This window comes from Leptinotarsa decemlineata, unplaced genomic scaffold, assembly GCF_025532065.1.
Source record: "Leptinotarsa decemlineata unplaced genomic scaffold, Ldec_3_MD MMD2_tig00002159_RagTag_RagTag, whole genome shotgun sequence".
NCBI classification, from domain to species: domain Eukaryota; kingdom Metazoa; phylum Arthropoda; class Insecta; order Coleoptera; family Chrysomelidae; genus Leptinotarsa; species Leptinotarsa decemlineata.
Genome location: NW_027412574.1, coordinates 1,930,625 through 1,946,995, shown reverse-complemented (window position 1 = coordinate 1,946,995; position 16,371 = coordinate 1,930,625). Strand labels below are relative to the sequence as shown.

General features: G+C 35.1%; 2 protein-coding genes across 5 annotated transcripts in view; one reads left to right on the top strand and one right to left on the bottom strand.

Moving 5' to 3' along the window:
* Nucleotides 1-406: 406 nt before the first annotated feature.
* The window catches only part of LOC111510246 (serine/threonine-protein phosphatase alpha-2 isoform), a 39,458-nt gene continuing 23,493 nt past the window's right edge, over nucleotides 407-16,371 (bottom strand). For 3 of the 4 annotated variants that reach the window (XM_023166180.2, XM_074177029.1, XM_074177027.1), the window contains 2 exons: nucleotides 4,564-4,698; nucleotides 407-571 (listed from right to left, as the gene is read on the bottom strand). In XM_023166180.2, coding sequence (XP_023021948.2) covers nucleotides 536-571; nucleotides 4,564-4,698 — 171 coding nt within the window. In that variant the 3' untranslated portion in view covers nucleotides 407-535. The remainder of the gene's footprint in view (nucleotides 572-4,563; nucleotides 4,699-16,371) is intronic. The other variant, XM_023166306.2, reaches the window with a different exon arrangement.
* On the top strand, nucleotides 5,600-10,772 carry LOC141482937 (uncharacterized). The gene is made up of 3 exons (XM_074176977.1): nucleotides 5,600-5,766; nucleotides 6,021-9,186; nucleotides 9,265-10,772. Exons 2-3 carry the CDS (start codon nucleotides 6,078-6,080, stop codon nucleotides 10,770-10,772), a joined length of 4,617 nt encoding a protein of 1,538 aa, XP_074033078.1. The 5' UTR covers nucleotides 5,600-5,766; nucleotides 6,021-6,077.

The window sequence follows — 16,371 nt, the reverse complement described above, 5'->3', positions numbered from 1 at the left end:
CCCTTTCAAACCATCACCCATGCAATTTACGCAAATTGTAAATCTGTCGGCTAATATTTCATTTCTAAATCATTCCAATAACTTATGCACCTTTTATATTTTGGGTTGAATGAGTTAATTCCTGATATAATTCAAACTATGATTTCAGTATATCGATAATAACAAATGAGGAATTACAATCAATAACAATAACGATTCCATTGAGATAATGTACATCGCTTCCTTATATTTAAATGTTCTACAAAAGTCCCACTCATCAATTCAGAAGTTGGGAGTGATTTCAGTGGTTAATCCTTGTTTAGGGGAGATCAGTTTTAAAAAATTTTGCATTTTTTATTTTGATAAACTGGCATGTCTTATGAGGAACGTATATTGATTAATGGGGATAGACCTCTGAAGAAATACATTCTCGTTCTAATATTTTTTTATTTCAATAGTGATCTTAAAAGTGGGGGAAAATATCAGAAACATGATTACAAAATTCTCATTATTGAGACTATTTCAAATCACCTAACTTGTCCTTGTTTATTCCATGTCATTTCGCTGCACGTTTTTTAAGCGGACTCAGAATCTGCAAAAGAATAAAATAAATTTGTGAAATATTCTACAGTTGAAAATAATGTATTGATATGTTACAGACGTGCGATGGACTGAAACAAATCACAATTTATTTTAGGATTGTTCGAATTTTACTTGTGAGTAAATTGTTCAATCTGGAAAAATGGGAATATTAAAATTTTTCCAAAATTGTGTAGAGCCACAATCTTTCATTCTGAACAACTTTTTTCAGTAACGTTTTGACATATTATGAAAAATAAGGATAGATGACCTGAAAAAAAAATATTTTCAAAAACTGAAATTATTCGTAAAATTCATTTTTCACCAAGCAGAGCTTATCTCAAAATGAATTTCAAAAATTGTCAGTCCTTCACACCTCTTGTTACATAAATTCTGGGAAACACTGTATATCATGAGACACAGAAAATAAGAAATGTGTTTCGATAATCAATTGAAGTAGAGTATGGAATAATAATGTTGATTGAAATTTGAAAGTCATTACAACTCATTCGTGAGTTCTTTATTATTTGCTCACAACTGATGTAAATAAGACATTTTATTTATCATTATCCACTACTATAAAACTATCAAGTAAAATTTTTGGAGTTGTCATATCGAAACTCATGAAAATATCATCATTAAATGAGATGCCTTATGATTAATTTACACCCATGCTTGGAACAATATATTGTCTGAATATTAATTGGGAAGGTACACTAGTCATTTTTGGCATTTATGGGTTTTTATTTTCATGAATTCATTCAATTTCGAAAAATTTTGAATTTACATTTACATATTTGTGTACGATTTCAATCAGCTTTCTGTGAGGATTCGCGATAGAAAACAGAGGAGATTCGCTAGACGTCATCCAACAGGTATACAGGTGTCAGACAGACGCTTCGCATGACTCAGTGTTTAGTGTGCGATAGACATACAGTGTGTCTCACCCCCCCCGTAATAATTGAGGTAAAATGATAAAACTCTCAGTACTGGTGGAAATGATCAAAATGCACATACCTCCTAAATAGGGTTGACTAAAGTGATATACACTGCCCGCCACTCGTAATGGAACAAACCATTTTTTCGGTAAAACATACTAGGGGGCAAAATAGGCCTAACATTCCTTCAGATTCGTGATCAGAACTACCAACTTACTACGAATACACTTTTCCCCTGAAAAAATTTCAGTCCTGAAAAATCCGAGAATTTGTCTTACTTCTCATGGAAACACTTTCGTGATCATTGATGTAGATTTTTTTGGTTTTGACATCAAAACACGAACCCGTTCTAGAAAATCAGAATTTTTACATGAAAAATCAACTGTTTAAGATAAACTTGACTTTTGTTTTCACATAAATAATTTATTTTTTATTTTGGTGTCAGGAAAGTTATATTCCTTCTCGCAAAGTCAATAAGAGAGGAAATATGATATCAGTGAGGTTTTAGGATGGTTTATGTTAATTCAGATTCTCATCTTCCCATTATTTTAAAAAAACCAAGTGTTTTTTGTGGCGAAAAATTTTATGTCGTTCAAAACACTTTTAAAGTAGTACTTTCAAAATCCAGTTTTCAATTAAAAAACAAACAATCAATTTCAATTGATTTAATTGTTGGTAATTTTATATATTTGTAACTATCTATCTATCAAACTTTCCTCCAAGCGCCTTCTATTATTTCCTACAACTCTTCTCAGTTATCTAGGTGTTCTTGACATGCTGATTGAAAATGTCCGTAGCCAAAGCTCAAAAATGTACAGTTTATGAGATGTGAACCTTTGAAAATAGATTTTTTCATTTTTTGCGGCATTTGCTCATCAATCGGAGTGTTCTCACTTCTGGTTGGGACAGAATTTGGATGTTCGGCACCCAGAATTAGTTTTACGAATGGTGTTCCTCAATTATATCAGATGCCATCGATAATTTTTCACACACTGCTCCACACTATCTCGAGAATCTGAGAATGTGGTACTGTGACATTTTCCTCAGAGAGGCTCAAAATGGATGATAGCATCTCACAGCCAAACGAATCCGTGAATGCATCTGCATCTTTGATATTTGAAAGTACTGTAACGAATTAACGAATTAACTGTCTTAAACAAATTTATTTTTTACAATATTTCACTATCACAACTAATTTATATACAACACTTAGTAACTAACGCTTAATTTATCTTTACAGTTAGATTCCTTTCTTTAAACGCACGATTCACTTTCTAAGTACAGACTACCCCCTCTAGGGACGGAAGGCCGGCTTATATAGCGGCAACTGCAGATCTCTTCTCGTCATTTCGGCACTAATCTATAATTGTCGTTGCGTTTCGCGATGAGTCCTCTCCAATAGAATGAAGGGGTTCAGGTATTGGAAGCGAACTATTTTGCTCCCTAGTATGTTTAACCGTAAAAATGGGTTGTTCCATCGCGACTGGCGGGCAGTGTTTTCATCAGTCCTGAGAGTTTCATTATTCTACCTCGATTATTACGGAAGATACGGAGGTGTTTCCATGAGAAGTGAGACACACTGTAAACTGTTTACAGTGAGCATATAACCTAAAACTATCACCACTTTTGAAAATGATTATAAACAATTTGATGAAATAAGCAGAAGATGATCCTCGGAACATTACAGAATTTCCTTACGAAAGGTAAGTTTAATAATATAATATAATACGATTCATCAATAACAAGTGAGACAAGTTGGATACACCTATCTGAATTTTATGCAAACGCAGTAATATTTATAAGTTTATTAAGTAATTCAAAATTATTTTATTTCAAAAGGGGTGTGAAAACCCCTGAAATCATCAGTATTGAAGTTCTAGTGTTTGGGAAAAGGGTTTGTTTTGGATCATTTCCAATCTCTCAATATCCTATTAGAAAAAGAAAGTTCGAAATTGTACGATTCATTAAAAAACATTTTCAACCACTTTCAAACAAACCTAGATACCAAGGTTTTGACTTGCCATAGGTCTCATCAGTAGTGGTATGCATTTTTGGACTCATCTGCTCCAAAGGACAAACCTGGGTATGAGCATAGACAACTCCACTTATGAAAACACTATAAATGGGATAGACAGTAAACTGAAACATTCCTTGTCAAAGATAAGCAAAAGTTTTTGGTATCTGGTATCATCTAGTTGTCTTGCAGAAAAAAAACTAAAGGAAAACAGAGAGCGACTTAGCATTGGGTAGTCGATGTCGAAGTTTGGCTTGCAACAGACTGCCATAAGGACCGTATTTATTTTGGATACACAACGTCGATCTTATTGATGACGTCTTTGTTAATTAGGACACGGTACATAATGAGGCACAGGCTGTATGAAATACCATCTTCTACCTGCCCCAGAACTTACATCGGCTAGACCAATAGAAGAATTTCCAACAGAGCCTATGAACATGAACCAGCTGTTCGCAAATCAGATCCAACCTCATCCTTCTTCAAACATCACCTTAAAACAAGCCACACAATAAGCTTCAGAAACACCAAAACCATTGCTACAGAGAAAACTCCTCAGGCCAGAATAATTCGTGAAACAATCGAAATTGAAAAACGTCCCGAGTGTCTTAACAAACAAAATGATTCACAGAGACTACTGCAATCATGGAGGTCATTTCAGATATTGTGATATAAAAGACGTTGCAGAATAGTTTGATGTACCATTCTAACTGATGAAACTACCGTGTAGTGAAACACGTCTTAAGTAAAATTTATTCTCAAAATTGTATAATGGATAGATGATAGATGATGTTTGAGTTACACTAGTGAATAATGACGTAGCCGGCATCTAAACATCAATTTAGACATACAGAGTAGTTGAAAATAATTTTATAATGTGAAAGCTTTGTTTAAAAAAAAATTAAACAACTTTTTCTCTTTCTAGCCGTTGGATAATGATTTTCATGAATCCATCAGTCTATTAATGAATAGACTTCGTAGATAATGGCAAAGAATCTGAAAACCTTATTTCCCGCGAACTAAGGATTACATTATTAAGAATTTTGGACTTACTTGGAATGAGCATAATAAATTATCATCAATAGACATAAGAGCTCCAGCGTTATCAAATGTACCACAGTAATTTGGGGCTGAAAAAATTGTTATACATCGCCTCTGAGCAAAAAACTCGTACCCATCTTCTACAACCTGAAATTAAATAAGTAATGAAAATTGGTTACGCCGCAAGGCATTTGAAGGCCTATAGGCCTCGTTATAACTCGCTTCGAAAAATATGTTTTACATATTCAGTTCGGTATTCTAGAAAATTTTAGTATCGCAAAACATAGGTACCTTTGAAATTGACCATAGGATAAATTGATAAATGCTTGACATTGTTGTGCCCGGTAGGTACATGACAACAGGCCTTTAGATGCCTTCGGTCTAGAAAAACAAAAGTGTGGAATTACCAATGGGCAGCCATTTCCTTTCTTTAATTTTTCACGAAATAATTATTAGTTAGCAAAGAGAAAACTAGTAGTTATTGACATAATATTGACTACAAACCTTTTGTCTCATACTAATTATTTCTTATATAGTTTTCGTCAACCATAGGGCTCTAAGTTTGGGTACTCTTGATATTACATATGGTGCATGCCTATTTGAAAGATTTGTGAGACAATTGTTTGAAAAATGTACTTTTCCGTTTATTAAATCTTGATCAAATATCAAAAAGATCACTATTGAAGTTTTTAAAATATCTTTGTGAACACATCTTGGGGCCGACCTTCTTTTCACATACTCTTTTCTTGCAATCTATGAGCATTACACCATCATAACATTGCTGTCCATCACTTTTAAAACAGATTCCGCTCCTTGAATTATAATCAAGTCAAGGAGATTCACTGAACTATTCTAAATTCTTGTTGGAGTTTCTATTACGTGTTTCAAGCAATAAAACTCTAAAATGGCCTGAGATGAAAAACATCTTTTGATGCAACCAACTGATCTTCAGCCTTTCCAGGCTATTCACACTTATTTATTGTATCATTCTGGGAATAAAGACCTATTATTAATATTACTTTTTGAGCTCTTGGGTGTTCAGTATTTATATTCATTATTATTTGTTTACTCTCTCATTTATCCTGTATATAATTATATTTAGTTTGATGTTCAGTTGTTGTAACTAAAAAAAGAGAATAAAAAAAAAACTTTTTTGACTGACATTGAATTTCAATATTTCGTTCTTCGAGACCGGATTTAACTTAGATATTCCAGGTAAAATACAACATTGGGCATTCGTAAGCCAACATATTGATATTTAAACCACCAGTGCATCACCTCGATAAATGTTATCCAAGGAAGTTCAAAATTGATAATTGTTCAGATTCAGAGTACCTACACACACAGAGTACCTTCACTTATGATTTGCGATTTTTTATTTGCACGTTGTCCAACGTTTTCAATAATTAGCAGCACCGAATCCAACATTAATTGGTTCTTCGAGACCGGATTTAACTTAGATATTCCAGGTAAAATACAACATTAATTGGTCCTTCTACGCCTTTACCGAATCAACCTATTGAGACATGTCAAAAAATCGAAGAAGCGAGAGATTAGCGGAAAAACGGGAAAAGGAAGCGATTTCTATCAGTAGTGAAAGGGAACAAGACAACATTTCTTCCCGTGGCTTACAGTTGGAGCAGAGTAATGACATTGATGACAAAAACTCCACTTGTAAGTACTCACATGCAGACAGCAAGAAGAAAATGTCACGGCAGGGTTCCATTCAAGAAAAGAAATCGATTAAGTCCAAAACTAGTAGCGCCCGTTCAGAAAAAGTCAAAAAAGAATTGATGATTCAGACAGAAATCAAGAAGAAAGAATTGGAACAGAAATTATTGAAGAAAGAACAAGAGATTCTCGACTTACAATTAGCCTTCAAGTTGTCACAAATAGAATATGAATCTTCGGATGTATCAGTGGAAGATGAGTCTCCATCATGTGGATCAGGGTCAGTGATTAACAATGGTTCGAATGTTCAAAAATGGGTAAACGAGTTCACTTGGAATGGTAATAATGACACAAAAAATTGCACGCCTTGCTGTTCTCAGGTATGTGAACCATTTCCTACATTGTCAAACGCAGAAATATATCCTACTCCTAAAAATGCAAACAACTGTCAAAATGACGTTAGGAAAAATTTCAATTCACGAGAAATGTATAGTCAATCAATTGACAATAATGACATAAAGAAAATTTTGACTAGACAGAGTGTTCCGAAAGACTTGCCGAATTTTAATGGGGATCCTACAGAGTGGCCCAATTTCATTCACCAGTTTGAAAATTCTACTGCTTTGTGTGGTTATTCAAGAGAGGAGAATCAAAGCAGGTTACAAAAATGTCTTAAAGGTCCTGCCAAAAAAATAACACAAGCATTATTAATACTTCCGCAAAATGTTGATAAAGTAATAGGATTATTAAAAAATAGATTTGGTCGATCTGAACATATTATTACTTTATTACTCGATCGTTTGAGAAAATTTCCAATAATTAAGGAAGACAAATTAGATATTTTGATAGCATTTTCAGACGAAGTTAAAAATTTTGTATATACTGTCCAGGCATTGGAGGAGAATGAACACTTATGTAATCCTTTGCTATTACAAGAACTTCTGAATAAATTACCGACTTCTTACAAATTGAATTGGGTAGAATATATTACTGAGAAGACAGTAAAAAATAAACTCATTAAATTTTGTTCATGGTTAGGATCTAAAGCTAATGCAGCTTGTCAACTTCAAATTCCACAAATTTCAGAATTCAAGGCTAATAAAGAAAATTACAGAAATAAAGATATCACTTTAGCCACAAAATTTGTTAGCAAAAAATGCATTTGCTGTAAAGATCAATTTCATGGTTTATTTTCATGTCATGTCTTCAAGTCGTTTTCCGTTGATGAAAGATGGTCCTTTGCGACAAAGAATAGAATTTGTTTTTCTTGCCTGACACCTTTTCATGGTTTGAAAAATTGTAGAAGAAAAAAGATATGTACAGTAGATGGATGCAAGAGAGTACATCATGAGCTTTTACATAAAAATGAAGAGAATAGAGAAACAAATTCTACTTCGCAAGTCACTGATATTGAAACCAATTGTCATATTTCATCAAATAGACGAGTGTTACTGAAAATTTTACCAGTCTCTATTTCGAATGGCAAAAAAGAAATTGATACATATGCTCTTTTGGACGATGCTAGTACCATAACTTTAATTGATAAAGATCTCGCTGATGATTTGGATCTTGATGGTCCTCAAAAGTCTTTATGTATCCAATGGACAAATAATCAGACAGAAGAGCAGGATGACTCAAGAATTGTTACTTTCAAAATATCGTTAAAAACGTGTAATTCTAATTCGAATTTTTATTTGAGGCATGTTCGAACGATCAAAAATCTTTTATTGCCAAAACAAACTGTCGATATTGATCAGATTTCTTTGAAATATCCTTATATTGACAACAAAATACAATCTATGATCGATGTACGTCCTAAAATTTTGATTGGTCAAGACAATTGGCCATTGTTGGTAAGCAAGAAAATAATTTCGGGGCCTTGGCATGGACCCGCACTCACGAAAACATTGTTAGGTTGGGTAGTTCACGGAAATTTACATCATAGTAATGATAATATGAATACATTTGTTTGTTTTGTGGATTTGAAAGAAAAAGATGAATTAGACATTCTCCATGACCTGATTAAAGAACAATGGAAAATGGAATCATTTCCTACTTCAAGAAAATCTTTATCCAGAGAAGACATTAGAGCTCAAGAGATCATGGATTCTACAATGCGGAGAATAGGTGACACGTTTGAAACAGGACTGCTTTGGAAAAAGAGTAATCATCATTTACCGGAAAGTAAAAAAAATGCCATAAGAAGACTCGTTTGTACGGAAAGGAGAATGCACAAAGATGAAGAATTTGGTCGAATGTATTGCGAAAAGTTTGAAGATATGATTAAGAAAAATTATATATCGAAACTTTCTAATGCAGAAGATAATCTCAACGACGGAAAAATCTGGTATTTGCCACACTTCGGTGTCATGAATCCAAACAAACCCAATAAATTACGAATCGTATTTGATGCCTCTTCGAAAAATAATGGTAATTCCTTAAACGACTTTCTGCTGACAGGACCGGATTTGTACAATTCACTTCAAACAATTCTTCTGAATTTTAGAATCAAAAGATATGCGTTTTCAGCAGACATCAAAGAAATGTTTTTGAGAGTGAATGTCCGGAAAGAAGACAGATCAGCACAGAGAATTTTATACAGAGGAATGCGAAGAGATGATGATCCAGATATATATGAAATAAATGTGGTATTTTTTGGTTCATCGTGTGGCCCGTATTTAGCCCAGGAGGCCAAGAACAGAAATGCCAAAGAATTCCAAGAAGAATATCCTGAAGCGGTCAAAGCCATCATCAATGATCATTATATGGATGATTATCTTGGGGGAGCAGATAATGTCCAGGAGGCAAAACAATTGATAAGGGACGTAATATATGTACATAGTAAAGGTGCATTCACTATATGTAATTGGATTTCCAATAACCCGATTTTATTTCAAGACATAGATGACTCACTATTGGCCAAATTTGACGAAAATTTGAATTCTTCAGAGGAAAGAATTTGGGGTATATGGTGGAACCCCAAAAAAGATATCTTTCAATTCAAAACAAAATTCCATAAAATTGACAAAAATTTATTGGAAGGTAACAGAAGACCGACAAAACGAGAAGTACTCAAGATCGTCATGTCAGTCTTCGATCCCCTCGGATTTCTCGCAAACTTTTTGATACAAGGTAAAATCATATTACAGAAAACATGGAGAAGTCAGATAGGATGGGACGACGAAATACCAGACAGTTTGATTATCAAATGGGAGAAATTCATACAAGATTTGAGGAAAGTTGATGATTTTAAATTGCCAAGACAATATTGTGAAATGAATAGGTCCGATTCTGAAATTCAGCTTCATATCTTCTGTGATGCCTCTGAGAATGCGTATGCAAGTGTCGCATATTTGAGATGGTCTGGAAAAGATGGCATTGAAGTTTGTTTTTTGAACGCACGAACCAGAGTATCACCAATAAAACCACTATCTATACCAAGACTTGAACTACAGGCAGCATTAATTGGATCACGGCTGGGTTCAAGCTTAAAAAGCGTTTTGAACTTAAAAATTGATGATACAATATATTGGACTGACTCGAAAACAGTATTATATTGGATTCGATCGGAAGCTCGACGCTTCAAAATGTTCGTAGCGCAACGTTTGGGAGAAATTCAAGAGCTCACGAATACTTGTGATTGGAGATATGTTGGAACAAAAGAAAACGTGGCAGATGAAGCAATAAAGCAGTACTCGAAGATGGATTTTTCTCCTGACTGTAGGTGGTTAAAGGGACCAGAATTTTTGTACATGACCGCAGAATTTTGGCCTGTTGAAGAAAAATTCAGAACAAATAATAATGGACAAAAAGTAGACTTAGAAGAAAATAATGTACTGGTTCATGTAAATATGAACGGTGAAGGAAATGTAGTTACGACTAATCCAAATAAATTCTCTAAGTGGCAAAAATTATTGAGATCAACCGCTTGGATATATAGATTCATACAAAATTGTAAAACAAGAGCAAAAACTTCAGGTGAATTAGAAGTATCAGAATTAAATCAAGCTGAGAAAAATCTACTTAGCAGATGTCAAGAGGAAACATTTAGTGAAGAAATGAAATCTTTGAGAATTCATGGCATTGTGAAAAATACGAGTCGCCTGTATACATTGGATTGTTTCCTTGATGAAGAAGGCTTGATCAGATTGGGTGGAAGATTAGATAACTCCAAACTTTTAGATGAATATGTGAAAAGACCGATAATTTTAGACCCGAAACACAAAATTACGAAACTGCTTATATTTTATTATCATGAGAAGTTCAATCACCATGGACAAGACACTGTATTCAATAGCATGAGACAAAAGTTTTGGATACTACGTATGCGACAAGCTATCCGCAGTTGCTGGACAAACTGCCAAAAGTGTAAGAACAGGAAATCCTTGCCGAAACCTCCGATTATGGGACAGCTTCCAACATGTAGAATAGAACGGACAGTGAGACCTTTTATAAAAACTGGAGTTGATTATTTTGGACCTCTTTTAGTTTCAGTCAAGAGAAGTCGGGAGAAGCGATATGGGGTGATATTCACTTGTATGGTTACATGAGCAATTCACTTAGAGATTGCACACGACCTGAGCACGGATGGTTTCATTCATGTTTTTCGACAATTTGGTAGTAGACGAGGTTTTCCGCAAGAGATGTATGGTGACAATGGAAGGAATTTTAAAGGAAGTGACAGAGAACTTCAAAAAAGTTTGGAATCGTTTGACCAAAATAAAATAAAGGAATTTTGTACGCTGAAAAAATGTGAAATGGTTTTTCAACCCGCCATTAGCTCCTTTCATGGGTGGATCATGGGAGAGTTTGATAAAATCTATCAAGAAAAATGTGTCGGAAGTTCTTACAACAAGATACCCCCAGGAATATGTTTTAAGGACAGTATTTGCAGAAGTTGAGAATATTTTGAACTCGAGACCACTTACCCATGTACCCAATGATCCAGATGATATGGAGGCTCTAACTCCAAATCATTTTTTGATTGGAACTTGTTATTCAGCGTTACCTTGTGCTGAAACTGATGAAAGGGATTTGTATTTATTGAACAAATGGAAGGCAGCACAAAAGCTCATAGATTTATTTTGGCAAAGGTGGGCTAAAGAATATCTACCATCTCTAGCAAAACGAGATAAATGGCACCAGCAGAGAAGAAATGTCAAAATAGGGGATATTGTTCTATTTTATGACTCCAATAGTCCACGGAACATTTGGCTGAAAGGAAGAATAACAAATGTTCACCCTGGAAAGGATGGCAAAATCAGAGTGGTTGATGTTGTTACAGCTTCTGGAACAACATTCAAGCGAGCTGTATCTACACTTTGCATACTTGATGTATTCAAAGAGAAGTCTCCCGAGAATAATCAGATTTGAAGTAATTTCTTTCATTCGAATCAATTACTGCGGGAGAGAATGTTCAGTATTTATATTCATTATTATTTGTTTACTCTCTCATTTACCCTGTATATAATTATATTTAGTTTGATGTTCAGTTGTTGTAACTAAAAAAAGAGAATAAAAAAAAAACTTTTTTGACTGACATTGAATTTCAATATTTCGTTCTTCGAGACCGGATTTAACTTAGATATTCCAGGTAAAATACAACATTGGGCATTCGTAAGCCAACATATTGATATTTAAACCACCAGTGCATCACCTCGATAAATGTTATCCAAGGAAGTTCAAAATTGATAATTGTTCAGATTCAGAGTACCTACACACACAGAGTACCTTCACTTATGATTTGCGATTTTTTATTTGCACGTTGTCCAACGTTTTCAATAATTAGCAGCAGCGAATCCAAAACATATATTTTCCATTTGATACACCAACAGAGAATTCAAATGGACGACATGACAGGGGGTAATTGCCAGATTTTTTTTCGTAAATCCTGGCGCACAGATCTTTCGTTTCTTACGTAAAGTATAACCCAACTACAAATGTAGTTGACTGTCAATTTAATTTAGATCAGTGCCATCTTCTTGTAGTTTTCCTAATTCTTCTGTTGTCCATACTGTTATTCTGGAAATCACCAACAATTTAAATAACACTTTTTGTGAGATGATCAATAAACCGGAGCAATCACTCCACTAGCTGGAGTGATTGCTCCGATGCCGTGAGAAGCGGTGGGGTAGCTGTTATGGTAAGAAAAGGTATTGCACAACGCGCGTATCATAAAGTGGAGAAATAAGCTTGAGAGCCTTTACGTGGAGGATGGCTGAGAGAGTGAACAACCGGAATGAGGCCATCCCAACCATAGAAAACGTTCAAGTACACGCGGTGACGGACCATCAGAAGGCTCAGATATTTGGGAAGTATTTCACTGTGTTTGCAAGTTGAACCTGATGATTGCGAAGATCATAAAAATATAACTGTCGAAGCTTGTCGGTTTCTGGCTTATAAATTGCCAAAAAACATTAGGTGATTCATGGATGGCCACTAACTTGAAATGTAATGAAGAAAGTTGACTTGCATTTTTTTAGTGTACTATATGTGACTTTCGAAAAATCAATCATTCAAAAATTTATTTATCACCAGAAGCTAGTATTAGACTACAAAGAAGTTGTTGAGACTATTAAGTGCCTGGGAAAAAATGAAGCGCCAGGACTCGATGGGATTGAGGGAATTCTACTTCGCAATCTCCCGCGTAAAGGTACATATTGTCAACGTTATCGTAAAATATCAACACTATCCGGATTGTGTAAAGTATATGGAGGTCCATCCATAAGTCTGGAAAACCGAGAATACTTATAAATGGCTATAGCCCGATCTCGCTGTTCAGTGCGGTCGCGAAGCTAGTTGATAAAATTCTCCTGAGTCAACTTCTTGGTTGGAACTCATCCTGAAGGAGCAATTCGGGTTCCGACGAGGTCGAAATATGGCCTCCTAATTGATCCGGGTTGTTCATGGGGTGAAGGTGATCACCAGGAGAACACAGTTATGGTCCTGTTGGACTTACATAAAGCATTCGAAAAGGTATGGAAAGAGGGATTTGTAACCAAGATGTAGTCGGATTGTGATGAGGATTCTTGAATCCTACCCGAGCTACCGAAGAGTGGACCAAACCACATCTGATATTACCCAATCAAAGAAGGTGTTCCACAGGGATTATGCTGGCACCACATTTGTACTTCTTTTATACGCACGACTTTTCAGTATTCTATAAAACGAATGTGGGTATCCAGATGATACTGCAATTCACGCACATGCGTTCTCGAGCGAGGTGGCGAAGCAACAATTACCGTATTTTGAGATGCATAGAATTGAAATCAATCCGGACAAAACCGAACTCGTTAACTTCTCGAAGAAATTTACAACCGTAAAGATCTTTGGGAAGTTGCGAGTCAAAGGGCATCGTGTTGACTAGCAGAGAAGTGCGTGATATCTGGGAGTTACCCTGGATAGTCGCCTGAACTTTCAGAAACATTTGAGTTTGACGATCCAACGAGCGGTTGCGACGGTAAAACGCACGTATCCGCTCATTGCACGCAGCTCTAAGCTCAGTGTTGACAAAAATTGCACGCAGCTCTAAGCTCAGTGTTGACAAAAATATGTTCAATCACACATATGTGGCCAGTGAGCAAATGTGTCACTCATGAAAAGACTGCATGCATTCGGGACAAACACTTTCTTTACATTTTTGACATGCATATCTTGTTCTGCGTTTGCAGTTTTTCTCGAGACAACGTGGTGGATTTTTATATTCCCTCTTCATCATGGCGAACTTCCACTGCCACTTTGGTCCAAGCTTTCTTTTTCACACATCTCGGAGTGTCAGTTGAGGGTCTCCCTCTTTTTCTATTATTTTGATGGATCTGAAACGCTTTGAACTCAAGTAGAGATATCTTTGGATTTTTCGCTTGTCGGTAAAGTAACCATGCGTTTATTATGGCTACATTCAAAAAGTGAAATGCAATACGCATGTAGAATTTTTTGTTTTTTAGAGCATGTGGGTAATGGGCAATCATTCTATCTGCCAAGTCCACTCCTCCCATAAATCGATTATACTGAATAACAGCCTGTGGTCTTGAAACATCCTCATATAATTTAGTTTTCCTATTCCATCTTCGAACTATATCTTGGGGATCCTTGCCAACAAATGATGAAATCATATGAACAAGATTATTGTCCACCCAGCGCAGTACTGTAATGTTATTCGAGGATGTTGTTACAGAACAGGAACCTCTACCCTTCTTCTGAAGTACTTTTCCATCAGTCAATTTTTTGCATGCTTCTTTGATTCTATTGATTTGAACTGTTCCTACCACATGGATACCTGAATTCATCAACTTAGTAACTGTAGGAACTGAAGTAAAAATATTATCCAAAAATATTTTATGATTCAAACCATCAAGACCTTCACACAGTCGGACAACTGTATCTCCAATCACACCCAATTCTGTTGTGTTCTGATTTTTTGAAGACTGGTACATCTCAAATTTGGATACATAACCATCTGCTGAAGCTTTTATCCAAACTTTGAAACCCCATTTTTTCGATTTGGATTTTATATATTGCTTGGCTCTACTTCTTCTTTTGAATGGAATGATCATCTCATCAATTGCCATGTATTCCGTAGGTGTAGCAGCAGCAGCAAATGACTTTTCCGGATAGGGTCGTACCCTCTAAATAATGATTTTCTGGTACATATCTCATCATTATTTAGAAAATGTAGGTATCGCTTTATTTCCTCATATCTTTTCAAAGACATTGCATTAGCAATAAGGTCAAAACCTAAGCCTGGACTTGAAGACCAGTACATGCGATATGTCGGATACTTTATGTACGTCATGATAATATTTATGGCAAAAAAATGCTTCATTTCACTCACAGTGACATTGAATGAATGTTTTCCCGATTGGACCGCATAACGTATCGTTTCTTTAATTGTGAGATCAAATATTTCTTCTGGAAAAAGTTTTGAGAAAAATGCATATGGTGTATCTCCCGTAACATTGATGAGGTGCTGACCTTGAAATATTGGTGCCTTCCCTTTATGGTCATTGTCTTTCCCAGAATACCATACGAGAGGTTCTTGGATAGCATCAGTTGCAGAAACGGAACTGACTCTGTATCTATTAGCTATTTCACTGAATGGCAAATCATATTCACTATCTTCACTTGACTCTGAAACATCATCTTCGATTTCAGTAGGACGGTGAGGCACACCAAATGATACATCAAAATCATCATCTGAATAATCATTCTCCACCAATTCAATTTCGTCCAAATCGGAATTATTTGGATTTTGAATAGAGTCCAAAATACGAACAGACCCTTTACTCGTTCCATAAAATGTTTTTACAGGTATTTCGTCACTCATTATGATCTCCTGCCTGGAATAAAAACAGATTATATACAATACCTGATATTTTTTCAAACCTATATATTCAGCACACATTTGCACAATGTACACATATGCGGCCATATACTCCATCGAGCATACGGTTGAAGATACCAACACAATTACATGTTTCTAGTGATGAATAATTAGCTAACAAGTTCTCGAAACACTTACCTATTTTTATTTCTCCAAAACTCAATTATGTTGCTGACGAAATGAAGAGGTAAATTGGTGAATATAACCTCAAAATATGCAGGAACCCTCCTAGCCGGCAACAGGTAATATGAAGCGAATCTGACTCATATTGCATATGCGTAATAAGGAAGAAAGGCAAACGGCCACAACTGTTGCCTCCGGGCACATTTGAACCAATAATATTATGATGTAAATCGACTTTGAACCAAATGTACACATATGTGCTTATATATATATATATATATATATATATATATATATATATATATATATATATATATATATACAGAGTATTTTTATCATATTTGTATTGAATATAATATGTAATGTATTAAAAAATTCATTTTTTCTGAATTATCAAAAAGGTGAATGCACAAATCAAAGAATTGGAATCAGTACTTCTGAAGCTATGGGTAAATAGATTGCAATATGTTTGAAACTTCCTAATCCAGAAATTCATATTGTACCGTATATCTGTACAGTAATGGAAATAAGAATGTGGTTATAGAATCCTTGATGCCCTCTGTTATGATATCCAACTGTTCGAGTTACACCATTAATTTCATTAACAAAAAATTATTTTGTGCATGGAAATTTTTTGAAATATGCTC

Excerpts from the sequence above, each read along its gene's own strand:
- LOC141482937 (XM_074176977.1), top strand. The coding sequence starts at position 6,078 with ATGTCAAAAAATCGAAGAAGCGAGAGATTAGCGGAAAAACGGGAAAAG. Across the intron at positions 9,187-9,264 it reads TTCAGAGGAAAGAATTTGGG|GTAACAGAAGACCGACAAAA; the intron begins GTATATGGTGGA and ends ATTTATTGGAAG.